Source organism: Chinchilla lanigera, unplaced genomic scaffold (genome assembly GCF_000276665.1).
Source record: "Chinchilla lanigera isolate Chin_1 unplaced genomic scaffold, ChiLan1.0 scaffold00042, whole genome shotgun sequence".
Taxonomy (NCBI): Eukaryota; Metazoa; Chordata; class Mammalia; order Rodentia; family Chinchillidae; genus Chinchilla; species Chinchilla lanigera.
This window is the reverse complement of record NW_004955443.1, coordinates 583,919-608,827: the sequence shown is the minus strand read 5'-3', so window position 1 is coordinate 608,827 and position 24,909 is coordinate 583,919. Positions and strand designations below refer to the sequence as shown.

General features: G+C 37.9%; 1 protein-coding gene across 1 annotated transcript; it reads left to right on the top strand.

Moving 5' to 3' along the window:
* The first annotated feature begins 376 nt into the window (after nucleotides 1-376).
* On the top strand, nucleotides 377-24,377 carry Nipal1 (NIPA-like domain containing 1). The gene is made up of 6 exons (XM_005391886.2): nucleotides 377-493; nucleotides 11,767-12,030; nucleotides 14,276-14,332; nucleotides 17,187-17,277; nucleotides 19,940-20,100; nucleotides 20,606-24,377. Exons 1-6 carry the CDS (start codon nucleotides 415-417, stop codon nucleotides 21,232-21,234), a joined length of 1,281 nt encoding a protein of 426 aa, XP_005391943.1. The 5' UTR covers nucleotides 377-414; the 3' UTR covers nucleotides 21,235-24,377.
* The last annotated feature ends 532 nt before the right edge of the window (nucleotides 24,378-24,909 follow it).

The window sequence follows — 24,909 nt, the reverse complement described above, 5'->3', positions numbered from 1 at the left end:
CCATGCTTCCCAAGCCTGCAGGTCCCGCCAGCGTCCAGCGATGGAGACCCTTCCACCCAGGAGCAGCCAGAAGGGGGCCTCAGCTCCTTTGCCATTCCACTAACTTCCCGCGTTGCCTCGGCGACCTCCGGGCTCTCACAGACGCTGTTCTCCTGTGAGTCTGTCTGCGGGACTCCAGCCTGAGTCCGGCCTCCGCAGTCTCCGCTCCAGCCATGTCGGCGACCCGAGGCTGCCGCCCAGGCTCCAGCTCCACCAGCCCTGGTTTCCACCCAGGGCGGCGGGGGCGTGGCTGTCGCGGAGGCCCCGCCCCATCGTCCCCATTGGCAGAGGCTTCCGGGGGCGGGGTCGGCGCGCCTGCCGCGGACCCCGCGGCTCGGCCCGGCGCGGGTCCATGGAGGCTCCAGGTCCAGGCGGATGAGGAGCCGGCGCTGCGCCCCTTGCCGGGCCATGGCGGGACAGGTGAGGCTGCCGCCCGGAGAGCCCTGCCGAGAAGGTGAGTCCAGCGCGAGCCGGGAGGGACCTGGCATCGCCTGGCGGCGGAAGGCCAGGAGTGCGGACCCAGAACACCGACCCTGCCGCGGGGGCTCAGGTCACGAAGGGTCACTGAGCCCCTCGCCCGCCGTCCTGCAGCCGATCCACACATGTTCCGGGCTCTGCGGGACCTGCGTGGAATGAGACGGACGAGACTCGCCCTCGGTCCCCGAAGTCCCGTGTAACCACAGCGTGCTGGGTCTGTGACGGCGAGACTCAGGACGCGGTGGGGAGACCCGAGAGTCCCACTGAGCGGCTCGTGGGCACGGGGCGCGGCTGGGGACCCGCGGTGGCTCCGCCGGGGTTCCACGAGGCGTGACTGCTCAGTCGCTTCCCGGCCAGAGAGCAGACGGGGAGCCGAGGACACGCTTTGCTTGTGTGGACGCTTACCACCGCTTGCGGGGCTGGGCTTCGTGCTCGCCCGAGCCTGTGAAATCTCTTGAGTCCGTCTCTTGTTCCTTGCCCGAGGTCCACAGCGCTACCAGGTTGTATACAGTCCCCACACGAAGGCGCCTGGCTCAAAACACAAACTGGGGGAGGCAGCGCGGGAAAGGTGTGTGTTAACTAACGTGATGCTTTTCCCGGTGGTCAAGCCCATTTCTGATTTACCTGTAAGGACCAAGAGGGCAGTGAGCAGCGAGGTAAAATATGCCTCTGCAAAGTTTCCAGCAACTTCTTGGATTTCTATTCTTGGCTCTTTCAGCTTATTCCTTGAGGGGGAAAGTTCAAAAAAAAAAGGGCCAGCGAACTCGTTAAAAGCATTATAAAACTGTGCTGGTGGAAAGGTTCACACACACACACACACACACACACACACACACACAAAGGAAACCTTCCTACACAATTCACAAACTATTCAAAACTTGGTGGTTACTAAGACAACTGGTTTAGAATTATTTCCTAGACAGTCAGGTAGTGTGTCCTTTTAAAAGTAATTCTTAAGCCAGTAAATCAGACTGTTACTAATACATCCACCCTTGTTTACTCAAGGATCTGTGAGCAAGGTGTGTGAATTACACCAACACTGTTGAACTTCGGATGTGTTTCCTGTTTTGCTCTTGCAAAACAGTTCCACTAAGAAATAGTCAAGCTCAGTCCTTAAACCTGTGACTAACTGATTACTTATGTGGAAAGCCCAGTGGGAAAAACTGAAGAGAAATTATAATCTACGTGTTCTGTAACAGGAGAAGATTAGGATTTGGCATCACTCTTCCTAGTTCCAGTTCAGCCTCCTTTAGCTTTTCTGCATCTATAAAATGGGAACAGTTCCTACTGTTTAAGGCTTTGAGGGATAGGGGCAGAGGAAATTACATATGAAACACACAGCTAAGTACCGAACACAGTGTAAACAAAGGCTCAGTTTTTCATTTATTCTTTCATTCCAATAACAAAGAAAGAGTCCTGTGAACCAGGCACTGGCCCAGGAGCTGGGAGAGATGGTTTTGGAAGACAGTTCTGTCCTATACTCTAGGAGTAGGTCTTTGTTCTCATGCAGCTTACTGCCCAGATGGCAGAAAATATGCAAGAAGCAAGTCAATTTAAAAGATCATTACAGTAATGGTGTCACAGGTAAGTAGTGAAGGTGTTGAGAATACTTAGATTGGTACTCAAAGAAAGCCACTTAGAGAATGTGATGTTCTAGCTGAGACCAAAGTGACAAGGAGTCAGTCATGAGACCTGAGAATGAGTGCTCCAGTTGGAATTTTGAATCTTATATTTAATTCTGACTCTTAAAACTATGGATGCATTAAAAGACCTTCTATTCCAAAATTATCTCAAAAAATTTAAACACACATGAAGGTTTTTTTAAAAAAATTTAGGTTTTCAATATTATTGTATGTATTCTCAGATCTCACACTGAGTCTAACAGCCCATAGGACTGCATTAACAAGAAAATATGACACAATGAAATTACAATGTAAGCAATATAACCATCACCTGTGAAGCTGAATGAAGATTTTTTTTGTCAGGGGTAATAGAAGGTTAGGAAGGAGACTAGGGACAGAAAGACTGAGCTGCAAAATGGACGTGTGTTCTGGTGTGTCTTAAGAGTTCTGACCTAGTTTCAGGTTGAGCAGAGCAAGCTGGAGGTGAAGAATCCAATTTTTCAAGGTTTTCTTTGGTGGGATGGGTGCTCCGTCAGCCAGCAGACAGCATTATTTAGTTGGTATTTAGAGCTGATTTAATCTGTCTTCCTAACTAAACTATCATGGTTTTGAGAAGAAGAAAGTAAAAATTGGCCGAACCTTTGTTTTATTGATTATCCACATATAAAATCTTAACATTTCAAAACAGGCTTACAAGAAATGTACCAGGTTATCTCCACACGTAATTAAATTCTGTGTTATTAGAAAAATATCGCCATTTTACAGATACAGAAACTGAAGCCAGAGTGTTGAATATCATTTCATAATTAGTGATAGAACCAAGCACAAAATTATTTGGGCCGTTATTTCTCCTGTAGATAGATGCCTGCGATGGACTGAATGGTTTTGTCCTTCCCAAATACATCTGTTGAAGCTCTGTTCCCAGTGTGATGGTATTTGGGGGTGGGGCTTTTGAGAAATAACTAGGTCATGAGCGTGGAGCTCACTTGAAGGGACTACAGATTGAGAAACTCTTATCCAAAATGCTTGGGACCAGAAGAGTTTCAGATTTCAGAGTGTGAGGGATTTGGAAGTATTTACATATACGTAAGGAGTTATCTTGGGGATGAGACCCATGTCTAAAGAAGTTCATGTATGTTTTACATACACTTTTACATATTGTCTCAAGGTAGTTTCATATAACATTTAAAATAGCTATACATAAAACTAAATTTCATAGTGTGGGATTTATGATATCAGACGTTTCCCCTGGTGCTTAGAAAGTTCCCAGTTTTGCTTCATTTTAGCTATCTGGATGAGGGATAGTCAACCCGTTGTGCCTTAAAGAAAGAGGCCACAGAGCTAAATGTCTAGTTTTCTTCTCACCATGTAAAGACACAGGAAGCAAGATCTTCCACCAGGACCCCACCCTGTAGGCACCCTGATCTCAGACTTGCAGCCTCTCAACCATGAGGAATAACTGATGTTGAATTTTCCCAAATAGTAGTTTTTTGTTATAACAGCCAGAATGGAGACTGTGCCCGAACCCATTTTCTGGCCTCTGGGATGCAATAGTATGTATACCTACAGGATACTGAGATTTTATTCTTTTAAAAAATCCCTATCAGAGATGTTTTTAAAGTCTCACAAAATGAACACAACTTCTATCATCAGGGAGGCTGCATTTTCTGTTAACATATAGCTGCCAATCTGACACACTAAAATGTTTCCTCCTGATTTTTACAAGAAAATTAAAAGCACAAATCATTTATCCAGCTTCAAAGGTTTCCTTAGTGCTAAAATGAAGTGCTAAAGACTAATAAAAATCTCCACTAAAAAGTTATATAGAAAACAATATATTAATTGCTGAATCCATTATTTAATATAAACTATACAAACCTGTTTTGAAAAACCTTGATATAAATGCAAGCATATTGCAGTATTCCTTAAATTCCTTTCCTGCATCTTCAATTCTTAAATTCCTTTTTTGAAAAATTTGGAGAGGGTTTTATCTCCAATAATTTAATGCATTAGTAATAGATTGTAAAGTATGGAAGCAGCAGCATTTCATGGAGGAAATCAGCGGGGCAGCAGTCCTTTTTGAGTACTTGGCTCTCTTTTGACTGGGGGAGATCTGATTTAGAGATAGTGTTTTAATTATTTAAAAAATCAACAGTATCTACTCAGTCTTATTTTGATTAATTGAAATAATGGGCATTTTACCCAGTCACAGCAGAGTTTATATGCAGATATTTCTCTATGACTTCATACGCAAATTTGCTCTAAGTTATTTCTCATTCTGTTTCACACTGACTCTGAATTAGTTTCTATCCTTATTTTGCTGCAAGAGAATCTAAGTGATTTGTCTTCCAATTCTGCTCCCCTTCTTCCAGTTTTGCTTTTTCTCTTACTAAAAACTATCAGTTTCATAAGAACAGAGCCCCGATCACCTGTCTTGTTCGTTATTCTCTCACCAATTCTTAGAACAGGATTGTCAGTAAGAATTGGCTAGGAGCTGAACAAACAAATCTCTGATTGTGGGGTAAGTGTTCAAAAGCTACTTTGAGCAAATCAGTGAAATAAATATATGTGTATAGCTAAGCTGTAAAATGAATTGTGTTTGATTGGGAATGGGAAATTAGGTGATTTGATGGGCAGTAATTGAGAGGTTCCTTTAGATAAGAATGCCAAGAAGGTCTTTCTAAAAAAAGTGACATTTTTGTGAGAGTTCTACCACTCAGCTATACCTCCAGCCCAGGAAGTGACATGTCAACACTAAGAAGGCTTAAAAAACTACAGTCTAAGCGAGAAGGAACTTAGCCTATTCAGGAACAGACGAAAAGAACAGAAGTAAAAAGGAAATTAGACACATAGAGGGGTGAAAAGGGAAGCTGGTATAGAATTCTGAAAGGAAAAATGAGAAGATAGGACCTGCTTTTGTAAAGGTACTTAATCTGGCCCTGCCCCTGCTCCTCTTTGACCATGTGTCACACCTCTCCTTCTGCTGCCCTGATTCCTCTAACTCCTGGCTGATCACAGCCCCTTTCACCCCTCAATCACATCCTGCCTTGGGGCTTTTGCTTTCAAACTTAGTAGAGAGGCTTTTCTATTTAATTCTAGGTAGTTATTTGTTCATTTTTTCTGTCCCTCTCTGCTAGATTATAAGAAAGCAGGAATTTTGTTGTATCTGTTGTATCCTCAGCTTCTAAAAACTGCATGACAGATTGCAGGCACTCAGTGTTTTCATTAGATGAGTGAGAAGATGATTAATTTTAGGGATGGGCGAGAGGGAACAGAAGGCAATATAATGTCAGAGATGAGCACATTTCTCAGCATGGAAAGTTTTGAAATTGAAGGTTAGCCGGGAACTGTGGTTTTGTTACAACTGGGATGAAAAACTGTGACCAAGGGTGGGCGAGATTCAGCAGGGAAGTGACATAATCTCATTCACACTGGAAGATGTTTAGAGAATAAATTGCAGTGGGCATACAGAGATTTCATTCATTTTTGCTTCTGCCAATAAGAAATGGTGGCAGTAGCATATAGTCCCACTTATGTGGCTATAGGTCAGTGGAGGGTTGGCTGATGTAGACTAAGTTTCCTTAGATTTCTCTCCTTGGGGCTGCATGTCCACCTGGGTTGGATCCCTTCTGCTGAGGTTCCATTGGCCACAAAATCACTTCCAGCCCAACATCAAGGAATGTATTAGCGGCCTTCTGTCGCTAGAGCAAAACACCTGAGATAACTTATAAAGCTGAGTGCTTTGGGTTCACAGTTTTGGAGATTCTGCTCCATGATCTCTTTGGAGAAGCACATAACAGGGCATGTCATGTCTCAGTGTGTCATGAAAAAGTGGGGGGTAGGAGAGAGGCACTGTGACCTTGCAGTCTACTTTGACGACATAGTGTCAGTGACCCAGTGACCTCCCACTGGGCCTCACCTCTTAAAGGTTCCACCACCTCCTGATATCGCCTTCCTAGGAACAAAGCTTTTGACACATGGACTTAGGGGACATTCAGCAAGGGAAGAATACTCTGCTCACAAGGAGAAAGATAAAGGAGTATTTGCTGAATAAGATAATGGTTACCGGCCACTTAGGTTTATATGCTTAGGTTCATTTGTTCACCACTGACCAAATCAAAGAAAATCATATATTTTGGTAAAATGGGAGATGAAGAGGCCCATTTGTCTCAGATCAGCTTCTCCCCAAGTGCAGGTGGTTGCCCACCTCTTTTATAGGAAGGAACAGAAGGGAGTAGCACAGAAATACAATGCTGATCTCCACCCTTGCTTTATGGCTTCCAGTCATCTTCAACTCATTGTCCCCTTCTTGTGGAAAGGAAACCAGGGTTTAGACTATAGGGGCTGGCACCTGCATATTCTGTCATGTCATCCGGACTGAGAAGAAGGGTGTTGGTTATGTGCTCAACAAGAGGAAGTCTGGAGAAATGGCTTATCTCTATAAAAGAAAGAAAGCTGACTTTTATAGTTCTATTTTTCAATGCTGATTACAGAACTATCACAGGAGGCTGGGGATATAACTCAGCAGCACAGCACCTGCCTGGCAGTTGTGAGGTGCTGAGTTCAGTTTCTGGTACCAAAGAAAAAAACTAAAACCATCATAGAAGAATATGTGGCAAGACAAAGATTTCCTCAAACTGGAAATATCTTGCAGTGATTAAAAGTATAGTTTCATGCAATCACAGGCTTTCTAGAAATCAGATATCCTATTTTGTGTAATAAACTGGCCAATTTAAATTATTGTTCTCTGGCAAATAGATATATGAAAAAATGTTGAACATCACTGGTCATTGGAGAGATGCAAATTAAAATAAAGCTGAGATTCCATCTCACTCTAGAAAGAATGACTATTATTAAGAAGTCAATCAATAACAAATGCTGGAAGGACTGTTGGGGGAAAAGAGCCCTTCTCCACTGTTGGTGGGAGTAGAGACTGGTGCAACCACTGTGGAAATCAGTGTGGAGATTCCTCAAAAAACTAGGATTGGAGGTCTCATTTGAACCAGCTAAAGTCAGGATTAAACTCTCTATATAATTACCTATTCCCTTTCTGGGTATCTTCCCTAAAGATTTAAAAGCATCATACCACAGTGATATATGCACACCTATGTTTATAGCAGCACATCTTGTAAAAACTAAATCTTAGAAACAATGCAAATGCCCATTAGCTGAGAAATGGATAAAATGGATGTGGGTTTTACTTTTTATACAATGGAATACTACTCAGCCATAAAGAAAGATAAACTTGAGACATTTCTAAGTAAATGGATGCAATAAGATACATATGTGTAAGTATCCCTTTGTCTCTCTAGTGTGACAAACTGAAAGTGTAAATAAGAACCAAAATATATAATAGATATTGTGAGAAATAGGAAGAAATTGTTCCAAAGGAAAGAGGAACTAAGCAGGAGGGAGAGGGAAAGGAAGGGAAAAGAAAAAAAATGAGAAAAGGATAAAATGGAAATAAAGCTTTGTAAATAAGGAGGGAAAGAGGGGTTGAAGGGAGGGGAGGGGAAAGAAAAAAGAGGAATTAAAATATATCTTGGACAGGTACAAATTCCCTGTGATTAATATGACCATTATGTATATCTAAATTGTACCAATAAACTTAATAAATAAATAAATTATTGCTTTCTACAGACAAATAGTATTATAGGAAAAAATCCATCTTTGTATAGCCATTAATATTTTACCTGGATTTAGCTGTATTTTAAGTTTATGTTTTTTTAAAACAAAATACTGGCCTGAAGACTGGCTTCCTTGGCCCTGGTTTTGGCAGTAATTTTGACCAATCACATAAAATCTTGGCATTAATTTGTTTAAAAGGTCTTCTAATTGCCAGGCATGTTGGCACACGCCTGTAATCCCACCACTTGGGAAGCTGAGGCAGGATGATTGCTACAAGTTCAACCCAGCCTGGTTTTCATAGTGAGTTCAAGGTCAGTCTGAAGTAGACCCTGTCTGGGAAAAATAAAAAATAAAAATAAAAAGTCTTCTGGCTCTCAGTGCCTGTAAGTTTAAAACTAATCCATCAGCAGCATATATATGCCAATTAGATTGTGAACAGCTCTGGGAACATACATACACCATGATCAAACCACAGAATTATGTAAGATTAAAGACATCTTCATAATCAGTGAGTCAGATGCCTCACTTTAGGGATGAGGAAACTAAAGCCAAGAGTGGTTATTCAATTTGGCTATGATCGTGCATAGCATAGAGTTTAAGGTGGGGAAGAGTACATAATCGCATAGAACATCTAACTTTGTTTTTAAATTTTAAAATAATGTGCATGTTAATCTTCTAATATTAATTTTATATGCTTTAACATTGCAGTATTGCTCATAAGCAAAAATACTACAAATTACCTAAATGTGCACTAACTATAACAGAAAAATTAATTGTGCGGTAATGATGTGGTGGAATGCTAGGGGACAGAGGGGAACAAAAACAGTGCTTCCACGTGCCTTAACATTGGTGAACCTCAAAAGCAAGCAAAGTCACCAAAGAGCACAATTTGTTTGATTCACTGTTAGCAGCCAAGATTATTGAAAGGTTTAATCAAACAGGAAGTAATTTCTTTTTAAAGCAAAAGAATGTTAAAGAAAAAATCAGAATAATTTTTTATCTCTGAGGGGCAATGTTTTCTTAAGTTGAACGAAATATTGATGTATACTGTACTGAATTATTTTTCTTTAAAACTGACAAATATTTCCTAATTTTATTGTTCAATATTTAGAAAAAATAATAGGATGAAAAAGTTATACATGCTTCTGCTGAGAGTGTAAGTCAGTACAGTCACTTTAGAGGGATACAAGCCATATTTATTAAAATCATAAACAATGAATGTAATAGACTTTCTCCTGATATGTTGAATAAAGATGGGATTAAACTCTCTGCATAATTACTCTGCTTGCTCAGATTTTGAGAAGCCATCTCTGATTTGAGATAGGTTTGATTCCTCTGAAACTCTCTGAACGCTGCCCACACCCCGGACTTCCTCAGTCTCCCCGCTGACCCCCGGCGCCCTGTGCCACTGCACACCCACTGGGCCATCATACTGCTCTTTCTCAGTTGCATGTGCTGTGGACTCCAGTGCTAACATGCTCCCCAAACATTAAACAATCTAAGTTCTAAGGTCAATAACCAGACAAGAGTTTCATTTTTCCTGCCTTAAACTCACAGCATTCATGTCTGCCACTTAACAAGGAGAACTTGGAAAGTGTAACAAAGATGATCTGCTCTGCTTGTCACCCTCTGCCCCACCCTCCCTGAAATGCTGGAAACATTTTGCTGTGTCAACAGCTTAGAAGGCATATTGTTTGCCTGGAATGAGATCCACCCACCCCAATTTCAGAGATGAAGTTTTGGAATGGCTATGTTAACGACATGGTAAATGACACAAATGCAGCGGTAGAATTCACTACCAAGTCAGATCAGATGTTTTCTCAACAGTGACTGTGATCAAAGTGTTTACTGACAAAAATATAAATATTCATTTTCCATTCCTGGGGTTTAGATGAGGTGCACAGAAGGCAGAACAAGATTGTTAAAGCCTAACTTGTGTGAAAAATGTGCAGGAGTTCTTACTAAAACAACCTGCCTAAATATTCCCTAGTAGTACAAATATCCCTGAAGTAATGTAATTCTCCTTGGAATAGTTCGAAGTTTTCACTCAGAACCTACTCTGTATTTCTGAAACAAAGTTGTTTATTTTCATGTTAGAGATAGATATAGTCATGAAATACTTGAATTCAAGTTATCCTGCCATTTTCCAGACCTGAATTTGATGGCTGTTCCCTAACTGTGTGTGGAGTAAAGTTCAGATAACTTTATAATGTTTATGAAGATGCATAGGTCCACTCACAGGAGGCATTATTTGGTAAATGGTCTTTTACTGTTGTTGCTAGTCATTCTTCAGATTCCTCGGATATAAACCTATTTTCTTCATTAAATTCCACAGTTGTACTTGATAACTTTTCCTTTGTACTTTTTTGACTATGGTAATTTAAAATTTGAAGAAATTGCCTTTTTGAAAAGGAAAACAGATGAAGACACAGCAGAACATTTAGTCACAGTGTCATTTTGTGGGTATCTATTAAAGTGGCAAAGAGATTAGAAAAAGTTTCTTATATAGTATAAAATGTTTTATTTTTTATTTCAGTGTTTTGCCTCAAAATTCCAAGGCATTTATAATCATGGGTGTGGTTTAGGGGAGTTGCATACTTATTTGAATCTTATTCTTTAAAATATCTACTGATAAGCAGCCTGTATATCCATCAGTTGATGAATGGATAAAGAAAACATAGTATTTATGGAGTAAATGTATTTATAGAATACTCTGCCATGAAGAAAGATAAGCTTGAGTTATTTATAAGAAAATAGATGCATTTTGAGACCATAATGTTAAGTGAAATAAACACACAAGTTTAACTAATGTATGGTTTATCTTATATGAGAAACTCAAAGTATAAATAGAGAGTAAACTAAAAGATAGATATTAAGAAGTAAGGAGATAGATCCTTCTCAAAGTGGAAGGGGAACGAGAGATGGAGGAAGGCTAAAGAAAGGAGGGAAAGGGGGTGCAAATGGAATTAAGATGTGCTATATACATGTACCAACTCTACACAAAGAAAGTAAGCTTTATGTGCTACAAACACATACTAGTAAAAATAAATAAATAAAAATTTTGAAAGTTTTTTTTAAATCCTTTACTGATGTTTAATTGATATTAGATTCTGTTTTATTTAGGAGAAGATAGAGTAGTAGACTTGGAGAGTCTCTTTCTTAGGAAATGTGTTTAGGAAAATTAAACTCACTTGAAACACATTTTGAAATACTCAATTCATACCCACCAAATGGGCTAGCTAAGTTTCCTGTAATGTGGTAATTTATAGACCAGTGAGATTGCTGTGGCCTTTTCTGCATTTGTACATCACAAACTGCTTTCTGAGAGATGGGCTGAGAATGTGAAAGAGTGAAGCAGATGTAGGAGATTGTGATGAATTACTGAGCAGAAGCCAGGTCTAAAGGACTACTCAGTGCTCCAGCAGATTGCTCGTATACTGGAACAAAGACCCAAATAGCCGGGTGTGGTGGTGCACGCCTGTAACCCCAGCACTCGGGTGGCTGAGGCAGGAAGATCCTTGCGAGTTTGAGACCAGCCTGGGCTACAAAGTGAGCTCAAGGTCAACCTGAACTGCATTTTTGAGACCCTGTCTCAAAAAAAAGAAAAAAAAAAAAAAAACAAAGACCCAAATAGTGCCAAGTTACAAGAGGATTCTAGACGTCCATGGTGACCACCATTTTAAGCAATTAAAGATCAATTTAAGCAATTTAAAATCATGTTTAGCAACAAACCAAATAGAAAACACCTATAGGCCTGTGAACTGCCTATGGGACATCCCTGAACACACTAAAAGTGTTTCAGTACCATTCTTTCAAGTCTCAGTTTCTTGCAGAAAGCAGGTGAGCATTAATACATGTCTCTTGCATTTTCTCTCTTTTTTTTTAATTAGTACTGTGCATGTCTATTGTGCGTAATGATTACATTCATACTGGGGCACTGGTACATGTATCAACACATTTTAATCCTCACATTCCTGACATTTTTCTTTCCTTCCTCCAGGCTATGTGCTGTCTCTGGTCTGTCCAAACTCCTCCCAAGCTTGGTGTGAGATCACTAATGTGTCACAGCTGCTAGCTTCTGTCCTCTACACAAACCTGAATTCCAGCATACCCAACTTGAGCATTTCAACAAATGTAGAAAACAAATACAGTCTTTATGTGGGCTTGCTACTGGCCATAAGTTCCAGTGTTTGTATTGGCTCCAGCTTCATACTGAAGAAGAAGGGCCTCTTGCAGTTGGCCAACAAGGGCGCTACTAGAGCAGGTAAGAAACACACATAACTAATGAATTCAAATTTCTAGCAACAGAACAATCCTCTGTAAGTCCACAGTGCTACCATGGTAATCATTGACTGTCTCTATTTATCTTAGCCTCTGACTCCTTACTTGAGGGGGCTGTGTCACCCACGTCTCTGACCTCCTACATAAAGTGGCCCCTGATGCCTCCTCAGCTTCCTCTTGTGTGCTCATCCCGGTCATCTCTTTTTCCCTCATTGTTGGATAACCCAAGTTCTTTCTCAGACTGAAGTCTTTTCTCAATGTCTGGAATACTTCCCACTGCCTGTCATTCCACTGACTACCCTTCAGACTTTGGTTTCAGTTCCACTATCCTAGAAAGACCTCCTTGGACTATCCTGTCTGGGCAGGTCTCTGGCACTTGATCCCCATCATCCTTCCACTACACCAACAGTTGCCTTCCTTATTCCTGGAGTTAGGTATAGTCGTGCATGTGTTGTTTCTTCTTGTGAACAGGTTTACTTGTGTATTGACAGTAGATTCCTAAAGGCAGGAACCTTCCCTCATAGTATTTAGCACCGATAAGTAACTATTAAATCAGTGAATGGATAGTAGTAGTCTTAGGTCATTATGTATAGTGACATTTCAGTTGCCAAGTAGGCTCTGCCTGACTGTCCTTCATTAATCATGAATTTTCTATACATTTTCATCAAGTATAATATCATTAAAAATTTAGGCCCATATGAAAAACAATTAAACATTATGCAGACACATTTCTAAAAATGTACTTTTGAGGGACATTTGTACCATTAGAAAATAAAACATACCATGTTGCTATATTAATTACAATAGATCAGTACTGGCATTATACTAATAAAATAATAAAAGATTATTAAAAATTTAACAAGTGGACCCACATACACAAAACATTCAACATGTGGTTTTTAAAAGTGACTTTTTGGACCAATGGAAAAAAATGAATTATTTAATTAAAATTACAGAAACGGAAAAAATAGATAAGAAATACAAGATTTCTACCTTATACTATTCAAGAAAATACATCCTAGATAGTTTAGTGTTAAATTTAAAATGAAATGATTTCTGTAATAAACCTAAAAGAATGCTTTTCTCGTAAAGATAAAGAAAGAATCGCTTCCCCATAAAGGAAGATAGTATCTGGATTGATAAAAAAAAAAAGTAGATAGATAAAAATACGATAGTTCCTCTATGGAAAAAATAAGGTAATTCCTCTTGCCAAAACTAAAAAGCAAACAACATACTGGAAGAAAAATTATAAAATGTATGAAAAAGAACAGTTAAGTTTCATAATATGCAAAGAATGACTGCAGTCAACAAGAAAATTAGTACCATGATAGAAAACAGGCTAAGTAGATAAACAATAAATTCACAAAAGTCATAAATGAAAATGAAAGAGGAACAAAGAAATGCACATAGTAAATAGCAATACGTAAATGTTATTCCATTAGTACCCCCAGAAATACTAACTATGCAGTAATAAAGTCCCATATTTTAATGATTCCTATTCAGTCATTTGTAAATTTTGTAAGGAGATAATCCTAAACAAAAATAGTTAACTGCTTCACAAGACAACATTTATGGCTTATATATCTTGTTCAGTTTAATTATAACAAAACTAGGTCAAAGTTAGGGAGTCAAGAATATTAAAATTAAGAAAATTTCATCTTGCAAAGCAAATGTAACAATGTCTTCAGTAGTACTGTCACTATTCATGACAACAGTGAGTAGATAATCTTTTGAATACCATAGGAAAGCTTTTTATCCTTTTCAGTAAGTATACTAGTCAGAAAATTCATTATGTCAAGGTGAAAAATGCTAAGTAAACAATGTCTATCTGATGTTTGTTATTCTTATATTGACTAATCCAAACTATCTTCCTTCATTTAAAATCCTCATTAGTTATCAATACAATCTATGATTTAGAAGGTTTTTTATTTTAACTATGGCTAAACAAAATATTCAGTTTATAATATTCAGTGTCTTTACCTCTGGCTGACATAAGTACAAGGATCTGATTATTAAATGCAATTTCACACAGAGAAAAAAACTTTCTGTAGAAATTAAAGGTGAAATTTTAAAAGATCTTTGGAAATGACTAAAACAACTCCAAAGACTTCAGATTTATTCAGTTGGGCCTTGTCTTTTTCAGCATAATCTAGTGCCTTTTCTGGTGCTCAATTTTCTACCCTTTTTCCCTTAATTCAAAATTTAATTTTTATTGTTGTTTTTCCTAGGAGAAGGTGGGCATTCCTACCTCAAGGAATGGCTATGGTGGGCAGGATTACTATCAAGTAAGTTCTTAATAGTGAGAATAGAGTTTGCTTATAAAATGATAAATTTATTACATGGAGTTTTTAACATTAATTTTTCTGAGATAAGAATAGAATTTAAATCTAAAATTTTATGTGGAAAGAATATCATACAACATATGATATTACATGATATTACATTCTTCTGGCTGAGGATATAGCTCAGTGGCATAAGCACCTGCCTGCCAAGTGCAAGGTCCTGAGTTTGATTCCTGGTACAAGAAAAAACAATTGAATTCTTCCCTTCTGCAATCCTTGCCTGCTCAATACTATCATAGAATATAAGGAAAAAAGTTGGTATTAATATACTATATTTCATCACAAGTGCCTCTTATTTTCTTTCCCATAAGAATTGAGAAAGTGCTTTCCTCCTGTATTTCCCAAACACCTAATTTGAATCTATGAATATCCTAACTACGTATTTTCTCTGGAAAGGATACATTTTCCTTGCCAAGACCAAACATGAATAAATCCAAGGATTCTCTGGCTATTAACACTGGAAAAAACGGGAAGAAGAAGGTTGTCTGCACTGTCTCCTCCCAGACTTGCTTTCAGGGTTAAGGGAGACTTTGTAGGTTAGAAAGCACTTTCTAAATGCTTTATGCAGTGTCCATACAGAAGGCAGTGTTAACTCCCTCAGCCATTTCTGAAACACAAAGGCTGAAACTTCCAAAGAAAAGACGTCATAAATTATTATTTTCTTTTTTTCTTTTTTTCTTTTTTTGGTTTTTCTCCGGTACCAGGAACCGAACTCACGACCTTGCGCTTGCCAGGCAGGCGCTTTGCCGCTGAGCTAAATCCCCAGCCCCCTACATCATAAATTATTGTTTCATACTGCTTGCGAGTCATTTTCCTCTGCAGTCAGAAGTTTTAAAGCTTCCAGGAACAAATAACAAGCCAGGCATGGTAGTGCACACTTTTAATCCCAGCAATCAGGAGCCTGAAGCAGTAGCATCACTGTGAGTTTGAGGCCAGCCTGGGCTATATAGTGAGTTCAAGGCCAGTCTAAACTACATAGTGAGACCTTTCTCAAAAAAAAAAGCAGCAACAAAAAAACAGAAACAAATAACATATTTCAGTATATGTGTGATCTTATTGTAAGAAGGAACTTGGGTACTTTTCCTTAATAAATAGTGGACTCTAAAAGGATGATGGATGGAAGTAATTTAAATTTGTATAGCCTTTTCAGTCTAAAGATACTTTCACACCCACTTTTTTACTTCATTTGAATAAAACAACAAGAACTATACTGGGAAGATTTGAGACAGATATTGAGTGATTCTCCTTTTCCTCTCTTACTTTCATCTCCTTACTCTCTACTCTTACTTTAAAATGAAAATATTACAAGAACATCTTTATGGCTACATTTACAATTTTATTTTCACCATGTAAAAAAGCATCTTCCAGTATTAAAGAGATAAAACTACACAATAGAGAGTTATCTAGTGACAAATATATGGTATTTAATCATAGTTCACTGTTTTGCTAGATTACTGTCTTTAAGGTAAAAATAGAAATAATATTAAGTATTCAAGAAAGGCTTAATACTTAAAGAAAATTCTCGGACTCATTGTAAGAGCAGTCTCCTAACCATTCTTTCAGTTTTAGATGCATTTTATGGTATTTTCCTAATGCCAGTACCCCTATAGATTTGGGGAGTGTGTGGCAAAGTGGCCAAAGAAAGGGAAAATGGAGTTCTTTTTTCTCTCTTTAACGTTTGCTTGGTGTAGTTTGCCAGCATGAAATACTGCATTCCTTGGGCAAGCGTCCAGTTGTGATCTGTGAAACGGTTTGGCTCCCATACAACAGCCCGGTTCTTAGAAGGATTTCCCTCACTCTAGTAAGTCTAGAGTTTCTCAAATACAAAAATACAAATAAGATTACATTCAGAAAGGAGCACTTCATTATGATTTTACAGTAGCTGCTGGCATCTTCTTGAGTGGCACAGATGCTGTTACTTAGTTGTAGCTCATCTGCAGTTCAGAAATGACTGACTTTACAGGGATTCCTGGCTATCTCCCACCTAGACACCAGATATCTACAAAATGTTCTAATTTTACAAATTCTTTGTTGCTGTTAATTTGCAAGCAAGAGGTATACTTGAGAAAATAGAATAGTTCCTTGCTTCCTCCAAAGCCACCTCTACTCAATTTTATCACAGTGACCAAATATGTTTTCATTACTGAAGTGACTAAAATATCTCTTGAAAGTCATTTCAAATGTGTATTCATCAGTCTCCATTAGTTGTTATATCATCAGGTAATTATAGCTTATCTGAATCTCTTAATACCATTCCTCTCCCACGATCTATTTTTTAAAAAGTCAAATCATTTGTCCACTTTTCATCAATAGTACATAATAGCTGACACCACAACTTAAAGGAGGAGAATTTTATTTAGCTTATAGTTTCAGAGGGTTCAGTCTGTGATTAGCTGGCTCCAAAGCAGAAACACCACCACAGAAGGGCTTGGCACAAGAAAGCTGCTCATGAAAGCAGAGCACCACAGGGGAATAGTGTTGCCATGGACAGATAAATCTTCCAAAGCACACCCTCAGTGACCCATGTCCAGTAGAGCCCCACCTTCTATAGCACTCTCAGTTATAAGTATCCGTGGATTAATCCACTGATGAGTGTAGTGCTCCCATGACCAAATCACCTCTAGGAATCTCTTAATCCAATCAAGCTCACAATTAAGATTACCTGGCACATCATTCCTTTTAGCTAGATCTTTTAGCATCATTGAGGTAAAGTCCATATCTTTGCAAGGGTCATTTGGTTTTTCTCTTCCAATAAGTAAATTAATCGTGTACATTAATACTTCTGCTTGCTTTCTAGTGGGAGCAGGAGAGGCTGCAAATTTTGCAGCATATGCATTTGCACCTGCCACCTTGGTTACCCCTCTTGGTGCCTTGAGTGTTCTCATAAGGTAGGTGAGCAATAAAGAGTGTGGCTTCTGTAGGTATTTTAATATCATGGTACACTTAAACTATAACAAGCATTTTGCTACCACGGCTCCCTGAAAATAAGACCTAGCTGGAAAATCATTAGCCTTGAAAACTACAAATCAAAAATGCCAGGCCCAAGCAGCCTGTCCTTGGCTTACCTCACAGAGTAGCCACTGAGCAAAAAAGGACTGTAATGGCAGGTAAGGCAAGGAAAGGGTGATTGGGGCTGACAGTTTTCAGTTTCTAGTTTTCAAGGCTGATTATTTTCTAGTTCAATAGTTGACACCAATCTGAGATCTGACAGCACAGAAGACCTAAAATTATTCTGAGACTCCTGAAAAACTTTGGACAGGTCACTGAACCTTAGTTTCTCATCTGTAAAATGAAGATAGAATTTTTTTTCTTGGATTAGAGATGTGGCTTAGTGGTAGAACACTTGCCCAGACTATAAAAAAATTGCAGTAGAAATAGAAAGTCAAAAATTATTTGTAAACACTAAGACAGTGAATGTGGTTTCCTGCTGACATAAAGTAATTATGTATTATATTTAAGACTCAGTGAACGCTAGCAGAGTTTTATTTTTGTTTTTATATCTCTCACTTGAATAAACTGCCAAAGTCCTTTTAACTCCTGATCACAGTGATTGATGACTGTAATTATCAAAGAACTTTAAAAAGCAGTGTTTGGACTAAATTTCAGTTCTCATTAAAATTCTTAAATTGTCTGCTGGATACTTCTGTTTGAATCCCCAGTAGTTTCTTTTAGTATAGGAAGACTATTAAAAATAGCATGTGGATCATAGTATGTGGATTTGATTTTTCTGAATTAATATATGCTATGATCCCAAGTGAATGTGTTCAGTGAGGTCACTCTTACTTTGCAGCTAAGCTACCATGTTGTCTTTCTCATTTCCACTAGCTGTCAGCCTCTACTAGAAAGCTTATGATTGAGCTTACTCACTTCTATTTATCCTCACTGTAAGATTCTTTTCCTGAGAATTAAAGAAGTTAATACACATAAAGCACACAGAACACTTGTATTTGAAATGAATAAATAATATAGTAATAGTTTTAATATTCACTAAAGCTATAATCCCACAAATACTCACATGAGGACAATTCTAGGAAAGCACCTGGTGATTGCTCCTCATCTCAGGGGTGAATAGGCACCATTGTTTGCATTACTGGGAGTGCCAGAGCATACAAGGAAGGAGGCTGGCATACGGAAGCTGCAGCAGCAGATCAGTGAGCCCCATTGCTATTTTGTTTTGTTTTGTTTTGTTTTGTTGAAGTAGGGTCGTGCTATATAGTTCAGGCTGAACCTTGAACTCACCGTGTAGTCCAGGCTGGCCTGGAACTCACAGTGATCCTCCTGCCTCAGCCTCTGAATGCTGGGATTACAGGTGTGCACCACTGTGCCTGGCCCCATTGCTTTAGGACTCTGACAAGACTAAATATCATGGCAAGGAGCATGGAGTAAAGCTGCTTTCTTTGTGGCTGCCCAAGAAGTAGCTAGAGGGGAGGGCACCAGGGACAAAATATACCTTTCAAGGACATGCTCCTAGTGCCATACTTCCTCCAAATAGGTCCTGCCTCCTGCAGTTTCCACTACCTCCCAGCAGCTCATTTGAGCTGAGAACCTATCAATGTGTTAGTCCGCTGGTGAGGTTATAGCCTCATAATCCAATTGCTTCTCAAAGGCTCCACCTCTTGGACATTGTTGCACTGGGACTAAGCCTTTAGCTCATGAGTTTAGGGGGAATATTTCAGATCTGAACAATAACACATACTCTGGGAGTGCCAATGCACAACAACCAAAGGATTGGGATAACGCAAAAGTACCAGGACAGTAGCACGCAGTGTGAAAGTATTCCAATATTTGGATAATCTGAGTGAGTGAGCTGATACACACTAGCTACATATCACCCCTGAGCAAGTAAATCTTCAGGTATATATCATTCTTTTTGAAACTTTTATGGGCATATATTCTAAATGCATAGATTGAGCACCCATAATCTAAAAATCCAAAATGCTCCAAAATTTGAAAATTTTGAAGTGTGGATATAATATCACAAGTGGAAAATTTCACACTTCCATATCTGACTCAGATTGCAGTAAAACAGCCATGCTAAAAATATTTCATAAACCTACCTCAAGCTATGTGTATAAGGTATGCAGGAAACATAAATGAATTATGTATGCAGATTTGGGTTCCTTCCCCCAAGATATCTCATTATGTATATGCGAATATTCCTAAAATCAGAAAAATCTAAAATCTGAAATACTTCTGATCTCAAGCCTTTCAGATAAGGGATACTTTTTGTATCATGCCAGTAAGGTGTGAAAAATCTTTTGTTTGCTTGGCTTCATAGGAGAAGTAGGTCAGTTGAAAATAAACAGAGCCTCTTAGAAGGTCTTGGGAAGACAGCAGGAGGGTTAAATGCCTATGATAGCTCTTCAGATGTAAAAGCAATGAGGCAGAGGTGATTAGCCATCATCACGAGTGTACAGATCACTCAGGCTTTTCAGTGTCATGCAATATATTCAGGTCAGCTCATTGGGATACCACAGTATGACTTCTGAGCTACTGTGAAACCAAAAGGTAATTGAACCATAACAATTTTATTTTTCTCTCTCTCCACAGTGCAATATTGTCTTCCTATTTTTTAAATGAGCACTTGAACATTCATGGGAAAATAGGCTGCATATTAAGCATATTGGGCTCAACTGTGATGGTTATCCATGCCCCTCAAGAAGAGGAAGTCACTTCTTTGCATGAAATGGAAATGAAATTAAGAGACCCAGGTCTGTGCGTCAGCCTAAGTAAACATTCAAATTCTGCTCCTCTTTCTGTCCTAATCAAGTAATAGTTGTAATAATATAGTAATAGGGCTTGTACAAGCCTAACTGCAGGTTGTGAGACACAGTAAGATTTGTTTACTACAAGTCTTCTGAAAAAGTGAGAGAGTTTATTTTTGTGTCCATGCTGTCCCTCTATGTAATAAAAGGGAGAGATGGGCCTGGGAGAGGCATAAGATTTATAGTCAAATTTGTGGCTTGTCACCCTAAATAAAAATTAAAATGGCAGTACCTGTCTGGCCTAATAATACTGGCAAGATTCAAATGAAGTGTTTGTGAAAGCTTTTTATAAAATGAAAACTGTGCAATAGAATGTTACTATTTTTAATTTAATCTTCTATTTCTAAAGCACCTATCCTCTTAAATTCAAGACTAACAAAATTTCAGGAAGGCCCAATCCTTTCTGAAAATTAACATTTTCCAAAGTATAATTCTTTTCTCTTTTTAACAGGATTTATCTCCTTTGCTGTGATCATAACTGTGATCTCCTTGGTGCTGATTTTAATTGTAGCTCCCAAGAAAGGGCAGACCAATATACTGGTGTACATTTCAATCTGTTCTTTGATTGGAGCATTTTCAGTTTCTTCTGTCAAGGGCCTGGGAATTGCCATTAAGGAACTACTAGATCGGAAGCCAACTTACAAGAATCCACTGGTCTTTATTTTGCTGGCTATCCTTGTGCTTTCAGTAACGACACAGATTAACTATCTCAACAAAGCACTGGACACATTTAATACATCTCTTGTGACTCCCATTTATTATGTATTCTTCACATCCATGGTCGTGACTTGCTCTGCCATCTTATTCCAAGAGTGGTATGGCATGAAAGCTGGAGATATCATCGGAACCTTGAGTGGGTTCTTTACCATTATCAATGGCATCTTCCTTCTACATGCTTTTAAAAATTCTGACATTACCTGGAGTGACCTGACATCCACTGCTAAGGAAAAAGTCCTTTCTCCAAATGCCAATGAGAACAATTACATGTTACTAGAGAATGTAGATTTTTCAACAGCAGGATATGAAGATGACATAACCTTGTTTAGCAGGACTGATGATCAAAGACTCTATAAATCCTAAACTTTGACCAACATAAGACACTTTGAGAGGAGAAACAAGACTTATTCTTGGAAGTACTGTTAGGAAAACAGGTGTTTTTAAAATTCTGATACTTTAAATGTGAAGCCAAATTAAAAAAAAAAAAAGTTCTTTACTTGGGCCATTCAATTTGAACATCAAGTTTTGATATTCTTCCAGAAGACTTCTGCATCTTTCCGTTTCTGCACATTTTAAAATATTGCCTAAGCATAATTAAGAAGTCAAGGAGTTATATTTGTCTCAGCATAATCTCTTCTGACCACAAAAAGATTTGACTTTGCAAGGTGGTGCCTCATTTCCACGGTGGCTATTCCTAGATTTGTGGTAATTCTCAGATTAAGTTATCTGTGTTCTGATAAGCAGAGTCACCATTCTCCGATGAGTCATAATCCATATTATTAAAGCTGAGAAGTGAGAACGCTGTCGCTTTATCCTCCCTTCAGCAACTTTCTTCTTTTTGAACTGGAAAACTAAAAGGTGGAGTATTAAAGAAAAGAACAGGTCTGCTTTCAGAATCTGTACCTCATTGGGCTAGAATGAACAAGCACACCCACCCATGAAGACATAAATTGTGGTTTATTCACATAGTATAAGACTTTATTGCCAATTAAAGAGGGAGGATGGAGAAAGGAGGAAAGTACTTTACAGCTTAAATAAAGGAAACAAATTTTCCCAAAAACACACATACAAAGAACAGGTTCTTTAAACACAAATGTGGATGGTATCAGACAAAATGAACTTTCTGGGAAAGTCCAAGTGAATTCAGCTTTAAAATTGTTCATATTTTTTTTGTCTCACTCTTTTATTATCCCATAGGTTACTTTTCTTGTTGACAAATACTTTTGTGAAATAACTGCTACCTTTTTTTCAAGATTATATGGACCACTTTAATTTTTCTCAAATATTTTATCCCTGAGGGTAGGTTTTCTGAGGCTCTTCAGAAACAACTGGAAAAAAAAAATCTTTGTTAAAAGAAAACGTGAACAAATTATCCTGGTTTTCTTGAAATTTGGTGCTGTAACCCTTAATGAGGAAATTATAATTGGTTACTAACTTTCCAAAATAAGCATATCCTATTGCTATAAGTGGCCAGATTGGTTTTTTTCTGTTAAATTCATCCTGGTCACATTTTTCCATATAGTTACTGATGATGTGTTCAAGGAGAGTGGGAAGGAGAATGAACTTCCAGGAAAACAAAATATTAAGACCTCACAGCCTACTACAAGAGATCTTTTTCACATTAAGACATTCAATAATTTTTCTGTTTAATTCCAGATTCATGGCAGGAATAACATTTTTGGTGAACTTTATTGTTTATGGGCAGATTTCCTGTCACCTGTGGGTATTATAGAAAAGAAATTTGCTATCATGTGTCTAGGCTAAACTTCTGTCAAAACAAATCTTCTACCAAAAAGAAACTTAAGTTGACTGGATTGTTTCTTACTCTTAACTTCAACTTTTTTTTTTTTTTTTTTTTTTGCTTTTGAATGAAGTCAAGCTTACCCAGGCTAATAATAGTAAACTCTGCCATTCAGAATTCTATTAAACTGTCCTCCGTATTTCCACTCCTGTACTGAACAGTGACTGATATCCACAGTGATGACCTGAAATGACAGCAAAGTCTTAAACTGCTGTTAGAATGTTCAGCACAGTTCAGTGTTGAGCATAATTCAAGGAATTCTAAGTTTTTGAAAACTGATTATCCATGGAAGATCCATGGTTTGATATCGCAGGTTAAATACATGTCTACTCTGTTGACTGGTGACTCTTTTCACTGGTGTATCAGATGTATAAGCCATGAACACAAATTTGTGGAAGCATCTTCTGAAAAATGTAGTATTTGAAAACTCTAGAACTGTTTAAATGTTCTTTTGAGTATTGAGAAATCCATTGGTTTCCCCGGGACACCTTTTCGGTGAGGAAATTAATGGCATTTCTGACATCTAACCTAAGGGTGTGGTGGTGCTGTTCCACTCTGTGGAACTCAACTTTCACACATTTATTCAATATCACCTGTCATTTGATACCTTAAATGTCAAGTTTTGCCCTTGGTACATTGTGCCCAGGTCAAGGTTTTTTGGAACACAAAGAGAAGTGTTTATATTAGATTGGGAAATGAACTGGTGCTGACATGTGTGCCCAGGAGAAGGACTGAAAAAGATTTGAGTTGTAGTATGTGGGAAAACAATGAAATATTTGAAAAACTCTCTATATAAAAATTAGTGGTGGACATATGCATTAAAAACCTTAAAATGTTTGCAAATCTAACATTAATTTTCTCAAATAGGAACATGCTGTTGAAGGGAGAATAAAATGCTGGATCCTTTATTCACACCAATATGTTAGGCTTAACTAGTTAGTGTGTGTGTGTGTGTGTGTGTGTATGTATTTTAATATATATGCATATATTTATCATCACAAAAATCTATTTGTAAGATTTATTATGTGAATATTGGTACACATGTAATTAAGGATTATAAAATTGTGCCAGCACAGAAAAAATATGAAAACTTTTCTTAAAGCTGTAAAACTAATTATTTTATTTTTTGTCTTATAATTTTACTCTTTAGTCAATAGTTAATGATTTTTAGTTCAGAATACAGAAGTTCCTAAAACCCTTTGGATTTAGCAACATGATATTAAATTAACATCCATTTTTCAAAACTATTACATGGAAAACATCTTGCATCATGCCCAATATTTTATGGGCAATTGATAAATTTAGTTCTTCTTAAGCCAACATGTTAATTTTTACTATCTTGTTACTAGAGATGTAAGAACTGCTGAGTGCCAGGTCTTGTAAGCTCTTGATCTTTTCTCAGTTTGTTAAATCATCCAAGTGAAAGTGAATTCCATCATGGTACTACCAGTACTGATATAATAGTGCAACAAAAAAATAGTTTTTCTTAAAACCAGTAAAACTGAACTACATGCTAATTTTACCTTTCAACAAAAGTATGTTAAAAAGTAATTTATGTTAATATATGTGAAATGTTCTCATATATCTTAAATTATGCTCAGGAAATTTTATATTTTTCAAATGTTTATAAATATTGTTCATTTTAGAGTACAGATTTTAAATGTTTTTGTGTATTTTACATTTGCAATAAAAATATGTGGCTTAATTATGCTTTTTGGAGTTTATGGACATTAGGAATATGTAGTGGCAAAAATATCCTTATTTTGAGATTGAGAAAAGAAAGCCCCAGAGTTTTTAAAAAAAACTGTACTGAAGTTAATTTTGCTTTTTCATTTTCCATGACACTGAAATTTGTTTTTAGAAGGCTGTCCACAAAATCAGCTCATGTGTAACAGATGTGGCACCCGAACAAAAGAAACTGCCCTGCCTCCAGTAATTCTATTGAGCATGATAGAAGCTAAAAGCAGTCAGTATAATGAAATCTCCCATTAATTTAGTTAGAAAAAAAGAAAGTACAGTAATCTGTTGATATCTGTGCGGGAGTTGTTCCAGGACAATCTTGTAGATACCAAAATCTGCAGATTCTCAAGTCCCTTATATAAAGTAGCATAAGATTTGTGTAGAACCTGTGTGCATTTCCACATTTGAAATTATCTCTAGATTACTCATAATACCGAATGCAATGTACATGTCTTGTAACAGTTCTTTGCCCTGGCTTGGCCTGAACTCATGCTTAA